The sequence below is a fragment of the Apostichopus japonicus genome, chromosome 18 (assembly GCF_037975245.1).
Source record: "Apostichopus japonicus isolate 1M-3 chromosome 18, ASM3797524v1, whole genome shotgun sequence".
In the NCBI taxonomy this organism is placed as follows: Eukaryota; Metazoa; Echinodermata; class Holothuroidea; order Aspidochirotida; family Stichopodidae; genus Apostichopus; species Apostichopus japonicus.
In genome coordinates, this window is record NC_092578.1 from 17,864,696 (window position 1) to 17,883,459 (window position 18,764).

The 18,764-nt window shown below is 39.4% G+C and overlaps 2 protein-coding genes across 2 annotated transcripts; one reads left to right on the forward strand and one right to left on the reverse strand.

Moving 5' to 3' along the window:
- The first annotated feature begins 148 nt into the window (after positions 1-148).
- LOC139958981 (fibrinogen C domain-containing protein 1-like) lies at positions 149-8,791 on the forward strand. The gene is made up of 4 exons (XM_071956449.1): positions 149-389; positions 3,221-3,369; positions 3,847-4,117; positions 5,014-8,791. Exons 1-4 carry the CDS (start codon positions 245-247, stop codon positions 5,265-5,267), a joined length of 819 nt encoding a protein of 272 aa, XP_071812550.1. The 5' UTR covers positions 149-244; the 3' UTR covers positions 5,268-8,791.
- On the reverse strand, positions 6,358-17,356 carry LOC139958979 (protein FAM221A-like). The gene is made up of 6 exons (XM_071956447.1): positions 16,931-17,356; positions 15,910-16,083; positions 14,181-14,371; positions 13,132-13,341; positions 10,963-11,144; positions 6,358-10,414 (listed from the first exon to the last, which is right to left on the reverse strand). Exons 1-6 carry the CDS (start codon positions 17,002-17,004, stop codon positions 10,313-10,315), a joined length of 933 nt encoding a protein of 310 aa, XP_071812548.1. The 5' UTR covers positions 17,005-17,356; the 3' UTR covers positions 6,358-10,312.
- Positions 17,357-18,764: the final 1,408 nt, after the last annotated feature.

The following is an 18,764-nucleotide window of genomic DNA, read 5'->3' on the forward strand; positions in this document are numbered from 1 at the left end:
GTGGTGTTATCACGTAGGGAACGGCCACGTGATGACGTGTACGATAAATACGTAAATGCAGTCATGAGTACATTGACTCACTAATTACTAAGTTTCCTCAATGATTTCAGAAATAATTACCATTTTCCTCTGTCCAAGACACGACCCTCTTCAATTCTGCAAATCCTCTTTCTTTCAAATTATTGATTTATACCTTCTGTGTTTTGTTCGTGTATAGGGTCTCATTAGCAACACAGCATACAAGATGGAGGGCTTCTTTGTTTCATCCATTTTATTTCACGTTTTGTTTTCTTTTTCTAATGCGCTCCTGGGGCCACCTACTCCGGGACAGGTTCCAGCCCAGGATTTCACCCCCTGTCTTACTCAATATACTCGGAGGGCTGGCCTACGTAAGTACAATATGTATCATATTAGGCTGTTGTTAATATATGTAAGCAAAATATGATAATACCGTAACGGTAACATATGTTGTGATGCTGTAAATTGCAAAGTGGTTACGCAACGATCATAACAGTCAATCGTCATGTCTAATGGGTTTCTTCACGCTTATAAAAAAGGTCAATTTAGAGATTTCATAAGATAAATAAAAGCTACTTCCAGTGCAGGCTACATTTTAATACCTTTTTTAATGAGATTTAAGAGACGTTCCCTTTAAACTTTATAGCCTCATTAATCAATGTGGCAAGCTTCTTCATAGTATATATCTCCAAATTTCTTTAGTGTAACATCCATCTATCTACCTATCTGTCTATCTATCTATTTTGGAATGTATGCATCCAACTGGTAACATTTATAAGTTAGGTCTTTGAGAAGCTGACGTCATTATCGCTGTAGTGGAACACTCTTCCAAATCACATCAAGGATGCTCAGACTATTCATATTTTCAAGAAACTGCTCAAATGTTATCTTTTTCAAGAAGTGTATTGTAATTAATTTCATGTAACTGTCTTGAGCGCCTTTGAACAACTTTTGTTGATTTTGGCGCTATATAAATGTCTTCTGATTGATTGATTGATTTATTGATAGTGTTTTAAAGAAAATGCCAGACATTTGTCATTCTTTAAAGGTGAATTATCGTAAACTAAAACAACAGATATGAAAAAAAAATGAACAGCAAAAGTATGTTTATCATTAATGTGATGATGACGTATCAACATGATAATCATGTCACATAGTATATACAATTTGCATAATCAAAATTGATGTTGTTGTGCACTGATCGGCAAAAGTTCGGTATTCCTATTTTTTTTTAAATTAATTAAAAAAAAAAAAAATCTGATGGAGTTTCTGCCCTTATACAAATAACTCCAAGCTCAAGTAGATAATTAATAAGAAACAGGGAAATCGGTCGTTTCGGCACCTCATGAAGATGGTTTCTTTGACGCCTCTGAACCAGAGTTGAGGTTGTCCCGAATTATCTGCTATGCCGATCCCGCTCCAATTTGAGATTGTATATTCTAAGGATGTTGATATTAAACAGATTCCAATCTTACTTTCAATATTATGGTATGTTAGCTCTAAAACTATGAACAATGTCCCTTTGTAATAGTAAAATGTACAAGAATTTCAAATTTTGATGAAACATTGAATTCGCTCTATAGGAAATATAGTGAAGTGGCTAATAACACACCGTATTCAGGCGCGTATCCAGGGGGGGCGTTGGGGGCGCGCACCCCCCCCCGGGTAAGAAAAGAGGAGAGAAAAGAGGAGAAGAAAAAAGGGAAAAAAGAGGGGGAAAAAAGAGGAGGAGGAGAGGAAGGAAGGGAAAAAGAAAGAAGAAAGAGAAGAAGGAGAAAAGGAGGGAGTAAAAGAAAAACGCCAAGACACCGGGAAGAGAAAGAGGAACAGTGACATCATTACAGCGCTGATCCCTATTATATACACAGGGTAGCCAGTGACTGATCAAGGATCTCGGAAGGGGCGTGCGCCTCACCCTACCCCTTACACCGTCAACTCCATTTTGACGTTTCCATTTTTCCTGTCTCACTAATGTATCTATATATATACTATATATGGTCTATCATAACGCGTGTGTGTGTGTATATGAAACCTGCTATGAAACCAACTGTGGCTGGTCTCGAACTCGACCGTGTCGTCGGGGAACATGACGCATTTCGGGAGGGGGCGACCTCCCCCCTGAGCATATTTTTTGTGATATCGCTAGTAATTTCAAAATAGAAAATGCTTAGATGCAACTAACAAGGCCTGAAAAGTGTCATTTCCAGCGATCTGGGAGGCACTTTCGGCCAAAATTTGCTTGTACGTTCGCGCCAACAAATGGTACTGGGTAGTGCCATTTCCAGCGATCTGGGAGGCATTTTCGGCTAAAATTTTCTTGTACGCTTCGCGCCAACTCATGGTGGCGCTACGCTTAGATAGTTTGCCTACAGGCTTCGCCCCTCCCTTGGCAACTTCCTCGCTATGCGCCTGTTTGAGTTTGTAAAGCAAACAGCAGATATCACATCATATCTATGAGCATGAAAATGGCGTTCCAGGATGAACAGCCTCAAAACTTTCTATGTGTGAACTCATTGGCGTAGGAGCCCAATTTGGGGGCTGTAACGACTTGCCCGAAAAAATAACCAAAAATTTTCGCGCGCTCGGCGCGCGTTCAACATGTAAATGTCAATATCACATAAGCCAGCATCAGTTATTACATCGCATGCCATTGTGTACCATACGGTCCGTGTAAGTTGTGCAGTATACCGCGGAATGCTAATGTATACAACGAACGAAATGTCTTATGTAGATGGAGAAAACCTTGAAAAGTGGGGCTGACTGGTATTATGGGCCGCGACGTAGAATCACCTACAAAAGCAATGATCCACAGGACATGCGATGAGGTCGAACATGATTTGTGACTGGTGACAATCTTCAAAAAGGTTATGGATGGAAAAATTGGGAAATACTTGGTTCTCAGGCAAAAATTGTACATCTGGTTGGTCATTTTCAAGCCCGAGAAGTGCCGGTGATCTGGGGGGTATCAAAACCAGAATTTTCTTGTACGCTGCGCGCCAACCGATTGTGGCGCTCCGCTTAGATAGTAATTCGCGCCCCCGGGTCAGAAAATCCTGGATACGCCTCTGGTATTGATGTCACCTTCAAGTACAAAAAAGGACACACACGTACACACGCACACCCCCCCCCCCCCCCCAATGTATGCATTTAGACCCTAACTTACATACAAACTCTAATTCCAAATAATTTTTTTACACTTCAGCTGTAAATCCACTAGCACGTGACTGCCGTCAGGCACTTATAATTGGCGGAGGGTTGGATGGTGTTTACGTCATATACCCTCTCAAGGTTGGAGAATGTAAACCCGTGATGGTATACTGTGACCAAGGGGCCGATGGCGGCGGTTGGGCTGTAAGTACTAAGCCTGCATTGAGCCTTGTAATGTATACATCATAGTAATGAAATAAGTAATGTAATGTTCGGTAAAGGCCTTGTGAAATATAACGGTTCGACCTCCACCTCACCAAACCCCTACTACCACCCTTCCCTTCATCCTTTCATTATGCACTCACCCCCATGGGTCGATGGTAGAGTTCTGTATTTGGACTTTGGTAACACCTACCTTAGATAAATAGTGTACTGAACTATGAAGGAGATCAGTTCGAACAGTTCCCACAATCCCCACCCCTTCCACTCCCTACAATCCCCACCCCTTCCACTCCCTACCATATCCCCACCCACCCACCCACCCACCAACCCACCCACCCGCCCCACTCATCTCCACTAAGTTTCCTTCAAAGTTGGTATGTTACACATATTTACTAAGTTACCATGTTCGCAAATGGGAATTTGTTTTCATATATTGTTTTAATTTAATTCCATCAACAGGTGATTCAACGCAGAATGGACGGCCGTCTCGACTTTTTCCGGGGTTGGGAGGAGTACAAGAATGGCTTTGGTAGCCTGCACGGCGAGCACTGGTTAGGTCTAGATATTATCCACGCATTGACAATGCAAGACGAATACCATCTATTTGTTAACATGTACCTGCCAACCGACTTACAACAAGGCAAGGCTGAATACTATAAGTTCTTCGTTGGATCGGAGGCTCAGAACTATACACTGGCTATCTCCGAGTATGAACCATCAAGCAACGCAGGTAATTATGACCAATTTATAATATTTACCAAGGCTCCGAAACGTGCATCTGCCTATTTTTCAATGCATACTTGTCGATCTGTCCAATGCACACGTATACTATACAGGTGTTATAATTTTAGTACATGCTGGGGGGACCCTCGGTCCGTCCGCTGGCTATACACCACATTGTCACCCCAACTGCGTCTTCACGCTCCGTGAAAAGTGGAAGCAATGAGTGTGAGTACCGGTAAGCGCAACACAACTTCGTCTTAGGCCAATGACTTGCCTCATTTCAGCCAGTTCTCCAACATCCCCTTACTACACTCAAAAACGTCTTTGCGAGTACACTACGAGTAATAGCTACTCTCTTAAAACACCATCGAATATACAAATTACAATGTTTTTACAGACTTTTACGTGCAATCTGAGAAATTGCAGGCTTGAGACCCATATTTTAGGGCTAGGTATTCGCAGCATAAAACACTCGGGTAGTGCCGTTTCCGGTCATCTGGGGGTTTGAAAAACCCAAAATTTTCTTGTACGCTCCGCGCCAACCGATGCATGGTGACGCTCCGCTTAGTAAGTCTCCACACATTAGCCCCCCCCCCCCCCCAATAATTTTCCCGTTCCGCCGCGCCTGGATGCGAGAACTAAAGTGGTGCTTGACGAAATCTTATCCAAGAGAACTCTTCAAAATTCACCTGTCCTCACCTTTTTTCCTCACATGTACGTACAACGTGAAGACGATGTGTCTCGGTGCAATATCGCGATTTCCTTTCAAGAGTACAAAAGCACATAACCGACAAAAACGTAAAGAGGGGTGAAGGGCTATGGAGGGGCGGGGAAGAGGAACGAATGTAAATCACTTCTTAAAAAAAAACACACACTCGTAATTTCATTTCTTTTATCTAACAGGTGACAGTCTGATGGTCCACAACGGTCTTGGGTTCTCTACTTGGGACCGGGACAACGATATGTGGACCACGGGTAACTGCGCCCTTGATTACAAAAGCGCCTGGTGGTTCTCGAGCTGCCACACATCGAACCTCAATGCTCCTTATCTTCGCCCGCCATTCGAATTCGCCAAGGGTATCATGTGGCAGACATGGGGTGGCGAAAGGAACTCTATGATTTACACGGAGATGAAGATAAAACCAAGATTCCTGTAATGGCCTGTAATAGATGAGCGCCCTCTTTAACGGAAGTAGGCGCTATTCAGGGATTAATCGATTTGAGGGGGGGGGGGGGGGCGTTTACTCACCAATGTTTCAAACGGAACAAGAAGAATTAAAGAAGAGATACATTTGGTGAAGTATGATGGCCATGTATCGGGAATTATTTTCGGGACGCCGAGGGGATGGAGATGGGTTGGGGTGTGAGTGAGTGAGGGGGGGGGGGGGGGGGTTTGAAGGGATTTTAATTTGAAATTTCACAACCATATTATCGCAGGTCTTTTAGAATTAAACAAATATAGAGAGCCTCTTTATTGTAATTTAAATTATAATATATAAATAACTGACTGGAGGAAAATCCGTTATAAATTGTATTTATATTTCTTACAGTGAGAACATTGCAAACATTGGTTTAGAGAAGAAAAAAAAAAACCCCTTCCCTATTGTCTTCTTTGCTTTCTTTGTTTTGATACTGATGAATAGAATAATAAACTGTGATAATTGTTTGTTGCAGTGGCATAGCCAGAGGGGGGGGGCAGGGGGAAATGCCCCCCAAATTGCTTTGTATTAGTCTTGCCCCCCCCCCCCCCAAATGAAATCCAGTGATGTATTCAAAATGCTTCTTTTTTACATTTATTCAAGTTCTAATCACAAGTATTTATACCTCAGGGCTCATGTTCATACTTCATATCAGGTCAGAACTTGGTAATCAGACCGAGATATTACACATTTTGGGCCTTCATCACACCCACATACGGAGACTGTTGATCAATATCGTCCTACAGAAGCAATAAGCGCCGATAATTTTATGCAGACACCACAACGACTGTCTCGGCAATAGAGGTAAATTCAGTGAAAGTGTGTCATGTTCCAGTGAACCATTGGTGGTGTATTTGTAATATTTCTTGGTAATTCCTACCATCAACCATCACAGGGTTGCCCCCCTTAATAAGAAAAACCTTGCCCCCTTACAATAGAATGTTGGCTACGCCACTGGTTCGTTGTCTTATTGGTATAAAATGAAAATTATTCTTGACAGAATTTTGAAATAAATACACAAGAAAATGTGTTGTTTTTTCTTTGGTGGGGGGGGGGGGTTGGGGGGATTAAGGTCATGGATACTTCACTGATATGGAGAAAAGTTCAAATTGCTATAGAAAATCTTGCTTGTTTCCTCTATAATATCATCATATGAGTTGGAAAAAGAGAGACTTTGGATAAGGTTGGTTGGGTGGGTGGGTGGTAGGAGGGGGGGGGGGCAAGTTCTCCCCACCTTCGCTGAGGGTACACTCCATATTTTTCCTGATCCAACTCCAATTGCTGTGACAAATTTGATACCCATTCCACAATTTTAAGCTAGCTAAGCGGCTAAGGCATGAATTAAATATCAATAATAGTGGAATGGCTATAATTTTATGTATCAAATTTAGTTTGAAATCTTTAAACAAAATTTGCGAATTGTGAAAAGTATCATCGACCCCAACTCAATGTTAAAGGATAATACTTAAAAAACTCCTCAGAGTATCATAACTTTACAGGCATAAATAACCTTTTTTTCTTCTTAATTTTGTCCCAAACGGCGGTCCAATAAAATAGTCTTGAGTTTTATCATTATGTGGTGGGAATGAAGATGATTCAATAATGTTACTTTTAGCGTATGCTTGTATCTCATTATATGGAAACAGGACTGACATGACATATGACTTTATGACACATTTGCCAATGTCCAGTAATGTCATTTTCTGCTTTCCACGCATGTTTTGAATGATTCTGTTTCTTTGGCAAAGTGACTTTCATTCAGTGATAATTTGCTTCCAATTCAGGCAGTACCTCCTCCCCAAACCCCCAGTCAGAATACGACAACAAGTGCATGACACAAAAGAAATGCACAACATGAAATGCTCTCACTTTAAAACATTTGTTATCTCTGTGAAGAAGGAATATTTCTGACAAAATGTAATGTGTAAGATGTACTTTTTTCTTCCCTTATGATTTCCTTTTCAGAATATTTCCATTGGAGCACTAGTCGAGATATAATCAAATAATTATACTATTTAAACAAAGTATTCAAACTTTAGATTGAAATTTTTGCATACATACAAGTTTTTTTTAACAAAAATTTTTGACCGAGATATGACACAATAAACGACATAGTGATTGGACAAATACTTTTGACGAAAATAAATAAGAGAGAGAGATAGCGAGGAAAATCCCTACCACAGATATCACAAGTTCATTCATACTTAGTAAAGATTCCTAAATCCTATTGGTCCATTCAGGTCAGCTGACCGTGGTTAATCCTGTGAGTAACGCACGGTAAAATTACGGGGCATCACTTTAATAAATCTGTGGTTATATGTAACCAAAAATGTTGTTTTATGATTTTTCCCCTACACAAATGGTAGTGTATGAATGAACAGGGTTAATCAACAGTCTAGCGTGCGTTACTCACATGATTAATGCACTCCGGGTGTTAATGCTATCGCTGGATGCACTCGGGCTCCGCCCTCATGCATCGCTTGCATTATCCCCCGATCGTGCATTAATCCTGTGAGTAACGCACGCTAGACCGTTGATTAACCCCTTATTGTCACTGACTAATCCTTCTTCCCTTTTCACAATGTGCACGATCCTAGTAAAATTTCTGAGAAAATCAATAACAATGCCATGGATCTATAATTAAGTACCCAGAATGTCAACCAAACTTATCACGTAAGCCAGTCACAATATAAATCAGTAGCACATATAGTATTTGATAAAATGATAAAAATGAATACATGAACCGTTTTGTAAACAAACCGTTTGATTAGCTGCTAATGGTAATCGACTTTTCTATTTTTCCAATCAATGCTTTGAGGTAAGTTATGACTAATGTCAGTTTCTATCAATAAAGCAGATGTTTTGAGTTTTCAATTTATTCCACCCACCCCCCCCCCCCCCCTCTTTCAACACAATCCAGACTAAGCTCCAAAGGCCTACCCTGGACCAACCAGCCAGTACTATGTAGTTTATAAAGTAAAAATGAACTAGTTGTGATTCAGGTATAAAAGGACAATATAAAACAATGGATTAAATATTAATATTAAGGCCTTCATCAACATCATCAATTTAGCCTTAAAGGAGTATTATCACATAGATTTTGCTTTCCTTTCTAACTATAAATATCTTGAATACAGTATAGGAACCAATTACTTGGACCCAAGTTTTTTTTATCTTCTTGGACTATGACGTATCCAGGATAAAAATTCTGTCTAAAGTCACTCTTTAAAGGGAACAGCAATATGCGTTAATAATTTGCCTGGTATTGATTAACTATACCTGACACTAGATGTGGTCTAATGATTTGTGGTTACTGTGGAAAATTAACTCAATTCAATCAAAGTTAGTCAATGATAAATTAATAATACTTCAACTGAATTTATTAATGAGTTGAAATTTGGCAACGTTCTTGTTCTTTTTCTTTGTTCATATGGAATAACAGATTCAATGTCAAACAGGTGGAGTTACCATATAGCGAGAAACCGCTCCCCCCCCCCCCCCCCCCCGCTAGAAACACTACAACAACATAGGTTTACTCCTTAAACAGAGCAACCATTTCTCTTCATTGGCACCAGGCTAACACCATACTACGAACAATCATTTTATTTACAAGCCATGCATAGACTAACCTCAAACCAAGAGCTTCAGCGACATTACACTGTACTCAGGGTAGTGCTGAAAATTGACTAAAATCTTACGTCAAACAATCAGTTTCTTTCTGACACTTGACTTTTTTCTCACTCGGTCATTCCTTGTTTGGCCACAGTGGGATTACACCATGCATGAGAATCAATCATTCTTCTACTTTTTACACAATGAGCCTTACAGCTTGCAGAGAGCAATCGTTTCCATCATGACACCGGACGTACACCTTACAGCTTGCAGAGAGCAATCGTTTCCATCATGACACCGGACGTACACCTTACAGCTTGCAGAGAGCAATCGTTTCCATCATGACACCGGACGTACACCTAACAGCTTGCAGAGAGCAATCGTTTCCATCATGACACCGGACGAACACCTTACAGCTTGCAGAGAGCAATCGTTTCCATCATGACACCGGACGTACACCTTACAGCTTGCAGAGAGCAATCGTTTCCATCATGACACCGGACGAACACCTTACAGCTTGCAGAGAGCAATCGTTTCCATCATGACACCGGACGTACACCTTACAGCTTGCAGAGAGCAATCGTTTCCATCATGACACCGGACGTACACCTTACAGCTTGCAGAGAGCAATCGTTTCCATCATGACACCGGACGAACACCTTACACAGAGGGCAACCATTGTATACACACCGCACTGGATGACCATCAGCTTCTCAAATCAAAGCAGTCATTTTTATTCTTCACCTACACCGGGCTTACACCTTACTCAGCAACACCGATATTCTTCATGACAATGAGATCTTATCATACCAATGAATAAGCAAGTATTTTCTCATCAATGGCACCAGGCTTACACCATACTCGGACAAAGAGCTTACACCTTAAAGAAAGCAATTGTGTTCTTCACTGACACGTGGCCTACACCTTATACAGAAGGACAGATTTTATTTTGCAAAACGAGCTTCCAACTGATCAATGAGCAATCAGTTTATTCACAACACCAGAATTACACCTTCTAAAGAGCAACCATTTTCTCAATGACACCAAATTTAAACACAGAAAAATGTTCATGACACACTAGGCTTACATCTTACTTTTATCAAACCACAAATCTTGGTTAAGAATCTGCTATGCAACATGACATATATGCAAACATTCAGCTATATTGAAAATGACTTCAAAATATCTTTGTAAAATGTCTTGATAACCTTCAACCATCCCAATTCTTCTGTATAACATGAGAAAGTTTACATCAAAACAAGAGTAAAAGATAATGACCTCTCATCAGTTCTTATCGAAAGAATAAATTTATTTCCTTCTTTCTTCACTGCAAAATAAAATGCTGTCAACTCTTGACCAGTACAACTCTTGACCTCTCACCTTCAGCATAATCACCTCTTAGGAGGCCCTAGTTTTCTTGATGGCTTCTTTGAGATTTCCCTCTGCTGTGAATTAGTGGAACCAGCCCTGGCTTGCAACCTTTCTTTCTTAAGCTGAAGAGATACATGAGAAAGGAGAAATTATGAAAAAGTTTTTTTTTTTTTAAATGATGCACCGTGTTTAATAACTGAAGAGTGAAGCAACACAACGTTTAGACTAAGGATTGGATGCAGCTTTTTCCGTACAGTTTACAAAATTATTCTACCATTCCCCTATCATTTTCTGTTCATGAACAAGAATTTATGAATAAATAACAAAATATACCAGAGCACCCACCAACTTGGGTAAACTAGAACTTACGCTGGAAAGAGTAAGGGCAGGGTGACAGAGGGTTGGGGAGGGGGGGGGGGGGTTGGGGAAGGTGGGTGAGGTAGCTGCTGAGTTTTCCATGAGTTCAAACTTAACAAATAAAGTCAGCTTAGGACCACTTGTCCTACACCTCTTTCAGTTGGTGTATGAGGGTGTTAAGAGGTGTAGGAACGTGGGAAGTGGAGGGTGTGAAAGGTGGTTGCCAAGAATGGAACGACACCGTCCAAGTACCCATAAATGTACCCTTTAGGATTCTCCACTGTCAGGTAAAATCTGTAAGGCGTATCCTTACCCTGGCTTGGTACCTCTGTTCGTAGTAGTCCATGTCTCGGTCCGTTCCTGTGAGGCGTACGGCACCGAGTCCGCTTGTGACGGCATCTTCCTCCGAGAGGCCACCGGCTTCGGCGTGCATACGTAGGAAAGGATGGTCGGAAGATGTCACAGGTCCAGAAAAGAATGATTCGTCTGGAGCTCCTGAAAATATCATAAAGGAAAGTAAAAGTTAAATTAAATTGAATGAAAATAGAAAGTCATTCATCTCTCTTATAAACATATTTTTGTTTCTCCAAGATAACTCTTGAATAAAGTGTCCCAAAAAAGGACCTGAGCCTTCACTTTATATCTACGAAGTTGCGACTAGTCCATAGCCTAGATTCCATGGTTAATAGCAATTTCGGTCTCTGTGTTTATTATCTCATAATAGATACCTATTTTGTCTTCAATCAGACTTGTTCAAGTATTAAGCTGACATCAACACACAAGTAGACACAACTAAATTCACTGGTGAATTTTGTCACTGAATTATATTGTATTATAGAATCAAAGGCTATAAACTGTCCTTGTTCTCCCCCACCTCCCCCCTTCCCCCTAAACTCATAAGTTTTGGAAACAAATAAATGTAACTAGGATATAAATTTTTTATCAAACACTACATCCAATACTTTCAACAGTCTATGTATCTTTGCCCCATAAATTAGTTCACAGGTGCTATCAAATAAAGCTGGGTTTTTTTTTTCATTTTCCATTCGTACATAGACTGACAGCAAAGTTGAAAGAGCGTTTGTGCAAATTATAGAGCAGCATTCTGAACGAAACAGGTTCTACGTTAAAAATTAATTTATACAAATTAGTTACACAAAGAATGTTTTGCTACGGTACGTGTCTGCTCGGCAGCACATTTAATTTTGCAAACAAAACCGCTTGATTTTTAAAATTTACATTTATCACATTTGTCAGTGCTTCAGATTGAAGAGACACTCCTCCTACTGTGTATATAAAATAATAATAATAATATCATTATTACTGACTAGGCACCTGTACTGTCAATACTCTCTACCCTTAACTAGGCTGTTTAAATAACATGACTGTACTACATTCACTGTTTGAGAACACCTGAACAATAGGAGAAAAATAACAAGAGCAGAGAGAACAGAAATGTCCTGACATTCATTAAGCTTTGCTTTGTTTCAGACTTTAAAGTGAGGTTAATTGTGACTCTAAAGTTGTCCTAGATCTCTTGCAGGGGATTTTATGCATAAAAATAGCACTATCCAGTTTTAGATGATAGGGAAGGGATGACAATTGAGTGGAGTACTACCTGTCACAGACAATGTAACACTTGTCTTGAAGAGACAAAAATATTCCAGATTGTTAGTTGAAACCCCATCTCCATATCTTGTCCCTAGCTTTGGATGTGGTTCATTTAATGTGACCCTCTTTTTCCAGGAAGTGTATCACAACAGGTGTTTGAATAATAATAAGAATAATATATTTATTTAAGGTGCACAACAATGTAAATGTTATTGCTCCTTGAAACGTGACAAAATTGGAATATTTGCTTGGCTGTCAATTTATCCATCAAAAATAAATTTGTGTTTTGGGACCATTATTTTCATCGGTAAATAAATGTTTATACAGAAATGGGAGTTAAAATTTGAAGTTCAACTTCATCGTCACGCACGATGATAAATCATCTGATGTAGCCTTATTTGCAAGATATTAACCAAATTTGGAAATTCATATTTTCGCCATATACAGAGTGCTGTGAGGATGTGGTTCTGAGAAACGGACGTCAAAAATTTGGCCGTGAAGCGATCGAAGTCAGCCTTTGGCATATCCTTTTAATAAACAAGTAAATAAGTTGTCTTGTATGCCTGCTTTGACAAATACAGCAATAGTATCGATTGCAATTTGTAAAAATTCACTGTGATAGGAAAATGGAGGAGGTTTTTGGATTGCGTTTGACACAAATTGTTTGTTTGCAATTAATATCCAAACATCTCAATCTGGTTCATACAGTACACACTTTTCAGTATCGAATTTGAATTACTAATATCATTACAATATCAATTTATTGATTGACAAAACTGTTTACTGCTCTTGTAAACACACCAATACCCCCCCCCCCCCGCCTCCACCCCCCCGGAATCCATTCCGAATCTATAACTGCAAACATTCTTACCGACCCCACTGTCGTCTAGACGGAGATAGGCATCAGCTAGTGAGCTAAACCCTGTCAGACCACCCATAGCTGCATAGGGGACATCTTGGCCTACAGGATGGCCCCTAGCCAGGCGCTCTTCCTTGTTTTCGACAACCATCTGATGGAGGTAGGCTGGTTGACCGCATGGACAGCTCCACGGACTCCGAAATGAACCACATTTACCTTTACCTGGGTGATGTAAGGAGACTTTGATCTGACCAATTTTTCCATGCTGCAACACTTTTCCTAGAATCCTATAAATTTAACACCCCTCATTATCCTGGTGACAGGGGTACCGAGAGACTGTCTAAGCCCTGTCTACAATTACAGTATATGGCAAGCATTTTGAGGCATGCCATTTGCCTGTTTATGAAAATGACAAATAAATTATTCTTTATTCCATTCTTCCCCATGCCCCCCTAATTGACGTCATCCATCAGGCCTGGTTGAGGAATATATGCTACCTGGCATAGCAACACCGGCATAGTCTGCTATAGGCACTGCTCTATAAAAGTAAGAGAACTTTTTGGCTGACAGTATACTGACAATTTTGTTTAATGGCCTGTTAAGTCATTTCAGCATCGAGGGTTCAATAATGTTCAAATTCTGAGTGTTGATAACAAGTAGCAAGTTTCACAGCGATGAGCAGGGTCTCAAGATGTCCAAATTCTTGAATACTCATCTGCTTGTCAACCTCTGCTGTTTTATTTTTCCTTGCTTTTTTAACTCTTCAAACTGATATGCAGCCTTTTACGCGAGAGTCAACCTCTCTTAAAAATTTATTTTTTTAATTCAATAACAGCGAATAATTCTTACTTATTTTTGATTGTGATGAAGTTGCATAACTGGCAAAAGGGAAACATAAAAAAACACCAAAAAACTGGAAAAAATGTAACCTCTGAAAGCTTAATATTCTTCACTTTTTTAAAAAAAAAACCTTATCCATTTTGAAGCACAAAATCATATAGTTCACTATTGGGTGAGGACCGCTTGGAACTTAATTTCAACAGTTAACTATCATGGCTTACATTTCACACAAGCGTGGCCGTCACCCTCGTCGTGGTCTTCACTAAAGTGCTTACATCTGCACCTCACAGACTGGCTGCCATTCATCGGCACGTACTGAAAGGTCGAGCAACGGCACTTTTTCAATTTACATGGCAGATCGATTGGTCTCACCGTTGGCAAAACTTGAAAGTCTGTCTTGTGTTGCTTGTATCTGCACACACACAAATATAAATTTATATATATATAATAAAAAAAATAATACATTATTAGAATGAAAGAAAGCATTTCGAAATGACATGAAACTCAGCACTTTTTCATAAAAAAAATTGTTAACAAAAATTGAAATAAATCAGCCATCAAGAAACTATCAAGCAGTACTGAGAACAAATTGCTGATCTGCAATAATTGCAAAGCTCCACCGCCTCCTTCACCACCACACCAGAACGAACAAACCCGAGGGTGCATTACCACTGTAAACCCAAACAGTCCCGGAAAACATTCAAGCATGAGACATATGACCATATGTATCTTAATGGTAGGAATGGGCAGCAATGTTGTAATGTACGTGTGCTGATAAAGAAGTGTCTGATAGTAGTATAACTTAATTTAGGAAAAGGTATTTATCAAGTTGTGGTAGCTCCAAGACTAAACAAAAGATTTTTGATGAATGAACAAAAGATTTTTCGATGAATGTTTTTCGATGTTTTGTGGCTCAACTAAGCTAAGTACTTGAAGAAACTTAATATTTAGTAAAATGCTAAAAAGTCAGCTTTCCTTTGACAAAGAGTTGATAATAATATCAAAAGTGGGTTATATAACAGTACAATGCCAAGATAATGACTAAACCATCCACAGTTTGGGCAAGAAGACCACTACATACATCAACATCAACTGTATATCCTTTTAAGGAGGCTTCATTGAGGAAATGCTAATGGCTTGATGACATTAATGACTGACTTGCATTATTTATTGAACTTTGCATTAGATCTCTACAAATCGGTTGTAATTTTGGCAAGAAAGTAGAGTTTAGATCATAACGTGGGATTACTTCAGAGTACGAACTAGTGCCCAAGAAGAGATTGAAGACAAGTGTTGGTTTGGCCATGATTAACATGGTGTGCATCGTAAGGCTATAAAATATTTAAAAATTGATCATGCTGATAACTATACATATAGAGACTGTCGTTCTAGGCCTACAATTGGATAAATACTTCTATTTATCAATTCCAAAAAACTGGAACAAAATGTAACCTTTGAAAGCTAAATATTCTGGATCTTTTTTTTTTCCCAAAAAGACCTTTTCAAACTTGAAGAACAAAATATATATATAGTTCACTATTGGGTGAGGACTGTTTGGAACTTTCATGCAATTTTAATAGTTAACTGAAGATGACAATATAAAAAAGAAGTTCAACATATTTATGTACATCATATAGGCATGCATCGGTTATTACATCGCATGCCAATAACATACAATCATTTGCCGTGTATTATTACCCTTCCATATTGGATAGAATTTTGGGGGAAATTTTTTACAATAATAATGGTAATAATCATATAAGTTAAACCATTGAAAACACATTGCAATTTATTTTTCTTTCAGTAGGTGCCCAAAAAATTCTCAGCATATTGCCCAAATTTTCACAAATTTATTTTGTTAGGGGGCTGTAGACCCCCCCCCCAGTCCCCCGCTTCCTACGCCTATGTCGACAGCTGATGGTCAATCACATCCATCCATCATTTTCTCACCTGTGCTGACAAAAGCATAATGTCTCTGGCCCAACAAGCTTGCAATCCATTCCATTTGGAGAAGTCCATGAAACAAAGAGTCTATTCTTCAGTCTGGCTGGTAAGACCTTTTTCTTGTAGTTTTCATATTCTTCAGGAGTGAATAATTGTCCATTGTCATCGTCTCCAACAATCCTGTGATATTATTATTAAAATTTAAAAAAAAAAAAACTTCTTTCAGACCTGTGTCAACTGCATTTAAATGAATCTAACTTTTGTCTTTGCTAAAGATTTTTTCGGCCGTGTCTCTTTATATCAACTGCTCAGCTACCATGATCGTGAAGTGAATAAAGAATATCAACATAAAAGCATGCCTCTAATATAGCTAGTTGGGCAGCCATACAGACGAGCAGACATGCTACTGCCAGGCTCCCTTGACCATTGACTAGCCACATGTGGTAAAAACTGCATTTTGTATTAACTGTCCCACAATGTTCTGATACTTAACTTGTTAGGCTACCCCTGAGATATATCTAAGGTTGTGGCTATTTTCCCAAATGTTGGGTGAAAATGCATGATTGCATGGCATGCTTGCTACTTCACCCTATCACAATCCATGAACTTAGTTAGAGGCTCATCAAGCCACAGAAAAAAGGACTTGTATTTATGCATCCTATCTAAACAGTTATATAGCGCACTGTGTTCAGATACACTTATATCTTTTATAGGCCCTAGGCCTAGTTGTGTATTGTACTGAACGAAAGACTTGTTATTGAACAGGTGTCCGAACTTCGCAGTGTTCCGAACTTCACAATACTGACTATACTGAAGGCATATAGTTGCCTGTTGAACTACCTTACTTGGACCTAGGATATGCTTAGTAAAGCAAAAACTAACTTAGCATCTAGGTCTAAACCAGTCCTACATAACAGTGTAAATAAGTTATGTGTTACTTTTTAGACGCATATTGCCTAGGCTAGGCCATAACGTTAACGTTAGGCCAAAGACACTTTAATCGAAATGCAAGAAACCGCTAACAAACCGTCGATAATTCAAGTAGGCATCTACTGCCTCTGCTGAGCCTGGTCCAAATTTCAGAATGTCTGGTTCACTCATACTTATATCAATCCAATGATCAGATATTACTTTGTTACTATTAGGAACAGGTGCCTTCGAAGTTCAAGTACAAATTCACTGGTAAGGCACACTGGTTGATTTAACGTTAGGTGTAGTTCCGCGAAAACGAAGAAACAAGTTGAATCGTTATTAGGATAAAAACTGCTATTTCGTTTGGATGTTTTAATTCTGCGATCTTTCCTTACATTAAAATTATTTTTTACCATTATATATGCTAAAAATCATTTATGGACTAGGCCTAGGTAGACCAAACGATGGAAACATGTCAATGAAAATTTAATATCAAGCGAGTAACCTGTTACCATAGCAACTTAAGATACCACTCCGTGCAATCGGGTGCATCCACTGATCTACACTTTACAATGGGTGCATCACGTTTCAAGCAATAGGCCTAAGATTTGTTTGTATAATTCAGTTACATAGGTTACTAACAAGGGCGGCGGAACCGGGGGGGCACAGGGGGCACGTGCCCCCCCCACTTTTCCTCAGGTTAAAAATGTGCCCTTTTTCTACATAAAAATTGAGGTGTCTCAAGTTAGCAAGAGGCCAGGGAACCAGAATGAACACTCGGGAAGGGCCGTTTCCGGCCATCTGAGGGGTTTGTAAAACCAAAAATTTTCTTGCACGCTCCGCGCCAACCGATGGTGGCGCTCCGCTCAGATAGTCGTGCATACAACTTTGCAAATCCTGGCTACGCCCCTGACTTTTAATGAATTTCTGTGGGTCAAACTCAAAGCTTATTTCGAATGGAAAAAAATTGGTTAAGATATTAACAAGAAATAAACTCTAATTCGGAAGATTCCTACATTAGCAACTAGCATGATTTCACCTCATTTTGTCTCAAAAGAAAACTTGTTCCTTGTTTCCCAATTTGCACATTGGATATTGCAGTGCTAGTATGCATATTTTCCTTGAGGGGGGGGGGGGGCGGGACGTTGATGGAGTGATGTGTATACGCAAATAAGTTAATACAATAAGAGTTATCAAGGGTACTAAATATAAGGCTGCATCAGTCCAATCGAATTTCTGCAAAGTGCCCTTTGATGTCGGTGCCCCCCCCCCCCCCCCAGATTAAAAGTGCTTCCGCCGCCCTTGGTTACTAAGAATATACGCGATTGAATAAATTAGCTCGTTCGGGCCGCAGATGAAAGTGGTTCAAACTCTGTTAGCCTATATGTAACTTATAGTCAATTTGAGATATCAAAATTATGGAATAACAGTCAAATCGGGAAATAATATGATTTAATTTCATGACCTTTTTTTCAAAACCCAATTATTAGTATGGCAAATGTTTCTTTTTCTTCACATAGATATTATGTAAAAGATCATCGCAGTATTGGCCCCAAATTTGAAAGTTTTCAGCTGAGTCTGGCTATTTATCCCAGTAATCAATCGATTGGAAGTTAGTTAAACGTTTCAGTGAGGAAATATACCTCAGTATAAAAGGCTATAATACTTTTTGAAGTTAGAGCATGAGCTAGTGGCCATCTGGGGTTTGGGAAGGGAGGGAGTGGGGCAATATAATGCACTTGCACATAACAGTTATTCACATACACAATGGGATATCAGACTGATATTACTGGCTACGTACTTAGGATACAATGTTATTGTTAAGTTATTTCTTCCACTGTTTACATTCTTGGCTCAGTAATTAAACGTACAGAACCGTCTGAACGTTTAAAATAAATATCTGCCATAATACTTCACCAACTCGTTGACCAACAATTCTTGAACAACTT

Bases quoted from the DNA above. Each gene is read 5' to 3' on its own strand.
- LOC139958981 (XM_071956449.1), top strand. From the start codon at position 245: ATGGAGGGCTTCTTTGTTTCATCCATTTTATTTCACGTTTTGTTTTCT. The intron at 390-3,220 runs GTAAGTACAATA...TTTACACTTCAG, and splicing joins TACTCGGAGGGCTGGCCTAC to CTGTAAATCCACTAGCACGT. The intron at 4,118-5,013 runs GTAATTATGACC...TTTATCTAACAG, and splicing joins TGAACCATCAAGCAACGCAG to GTGACAGTCTGATGGTCCAC.
- LOC139958979 (XM_071956447.1), bottom strand. From the start codon at position 17,004: ATGAGTGAACCAGACATTCTGAAATTTGGACCAGGCTCAGCAGAGGCA. The intron at 14,372-15,909 runs GTGAGAAAATGA...GTGTGTGTGCAG, and splicing joins TTATGCTTTTGTCAGCACAG to ATACAAGCAACACAAGACAG. The intron at 10,415-10,962 runs GTAAGGATACGC...GTATCTCTTCAG, and splicing joins AACAGAGGTACCAAGCCAGG to CTTAAGAAAGAAAGGTTGCA.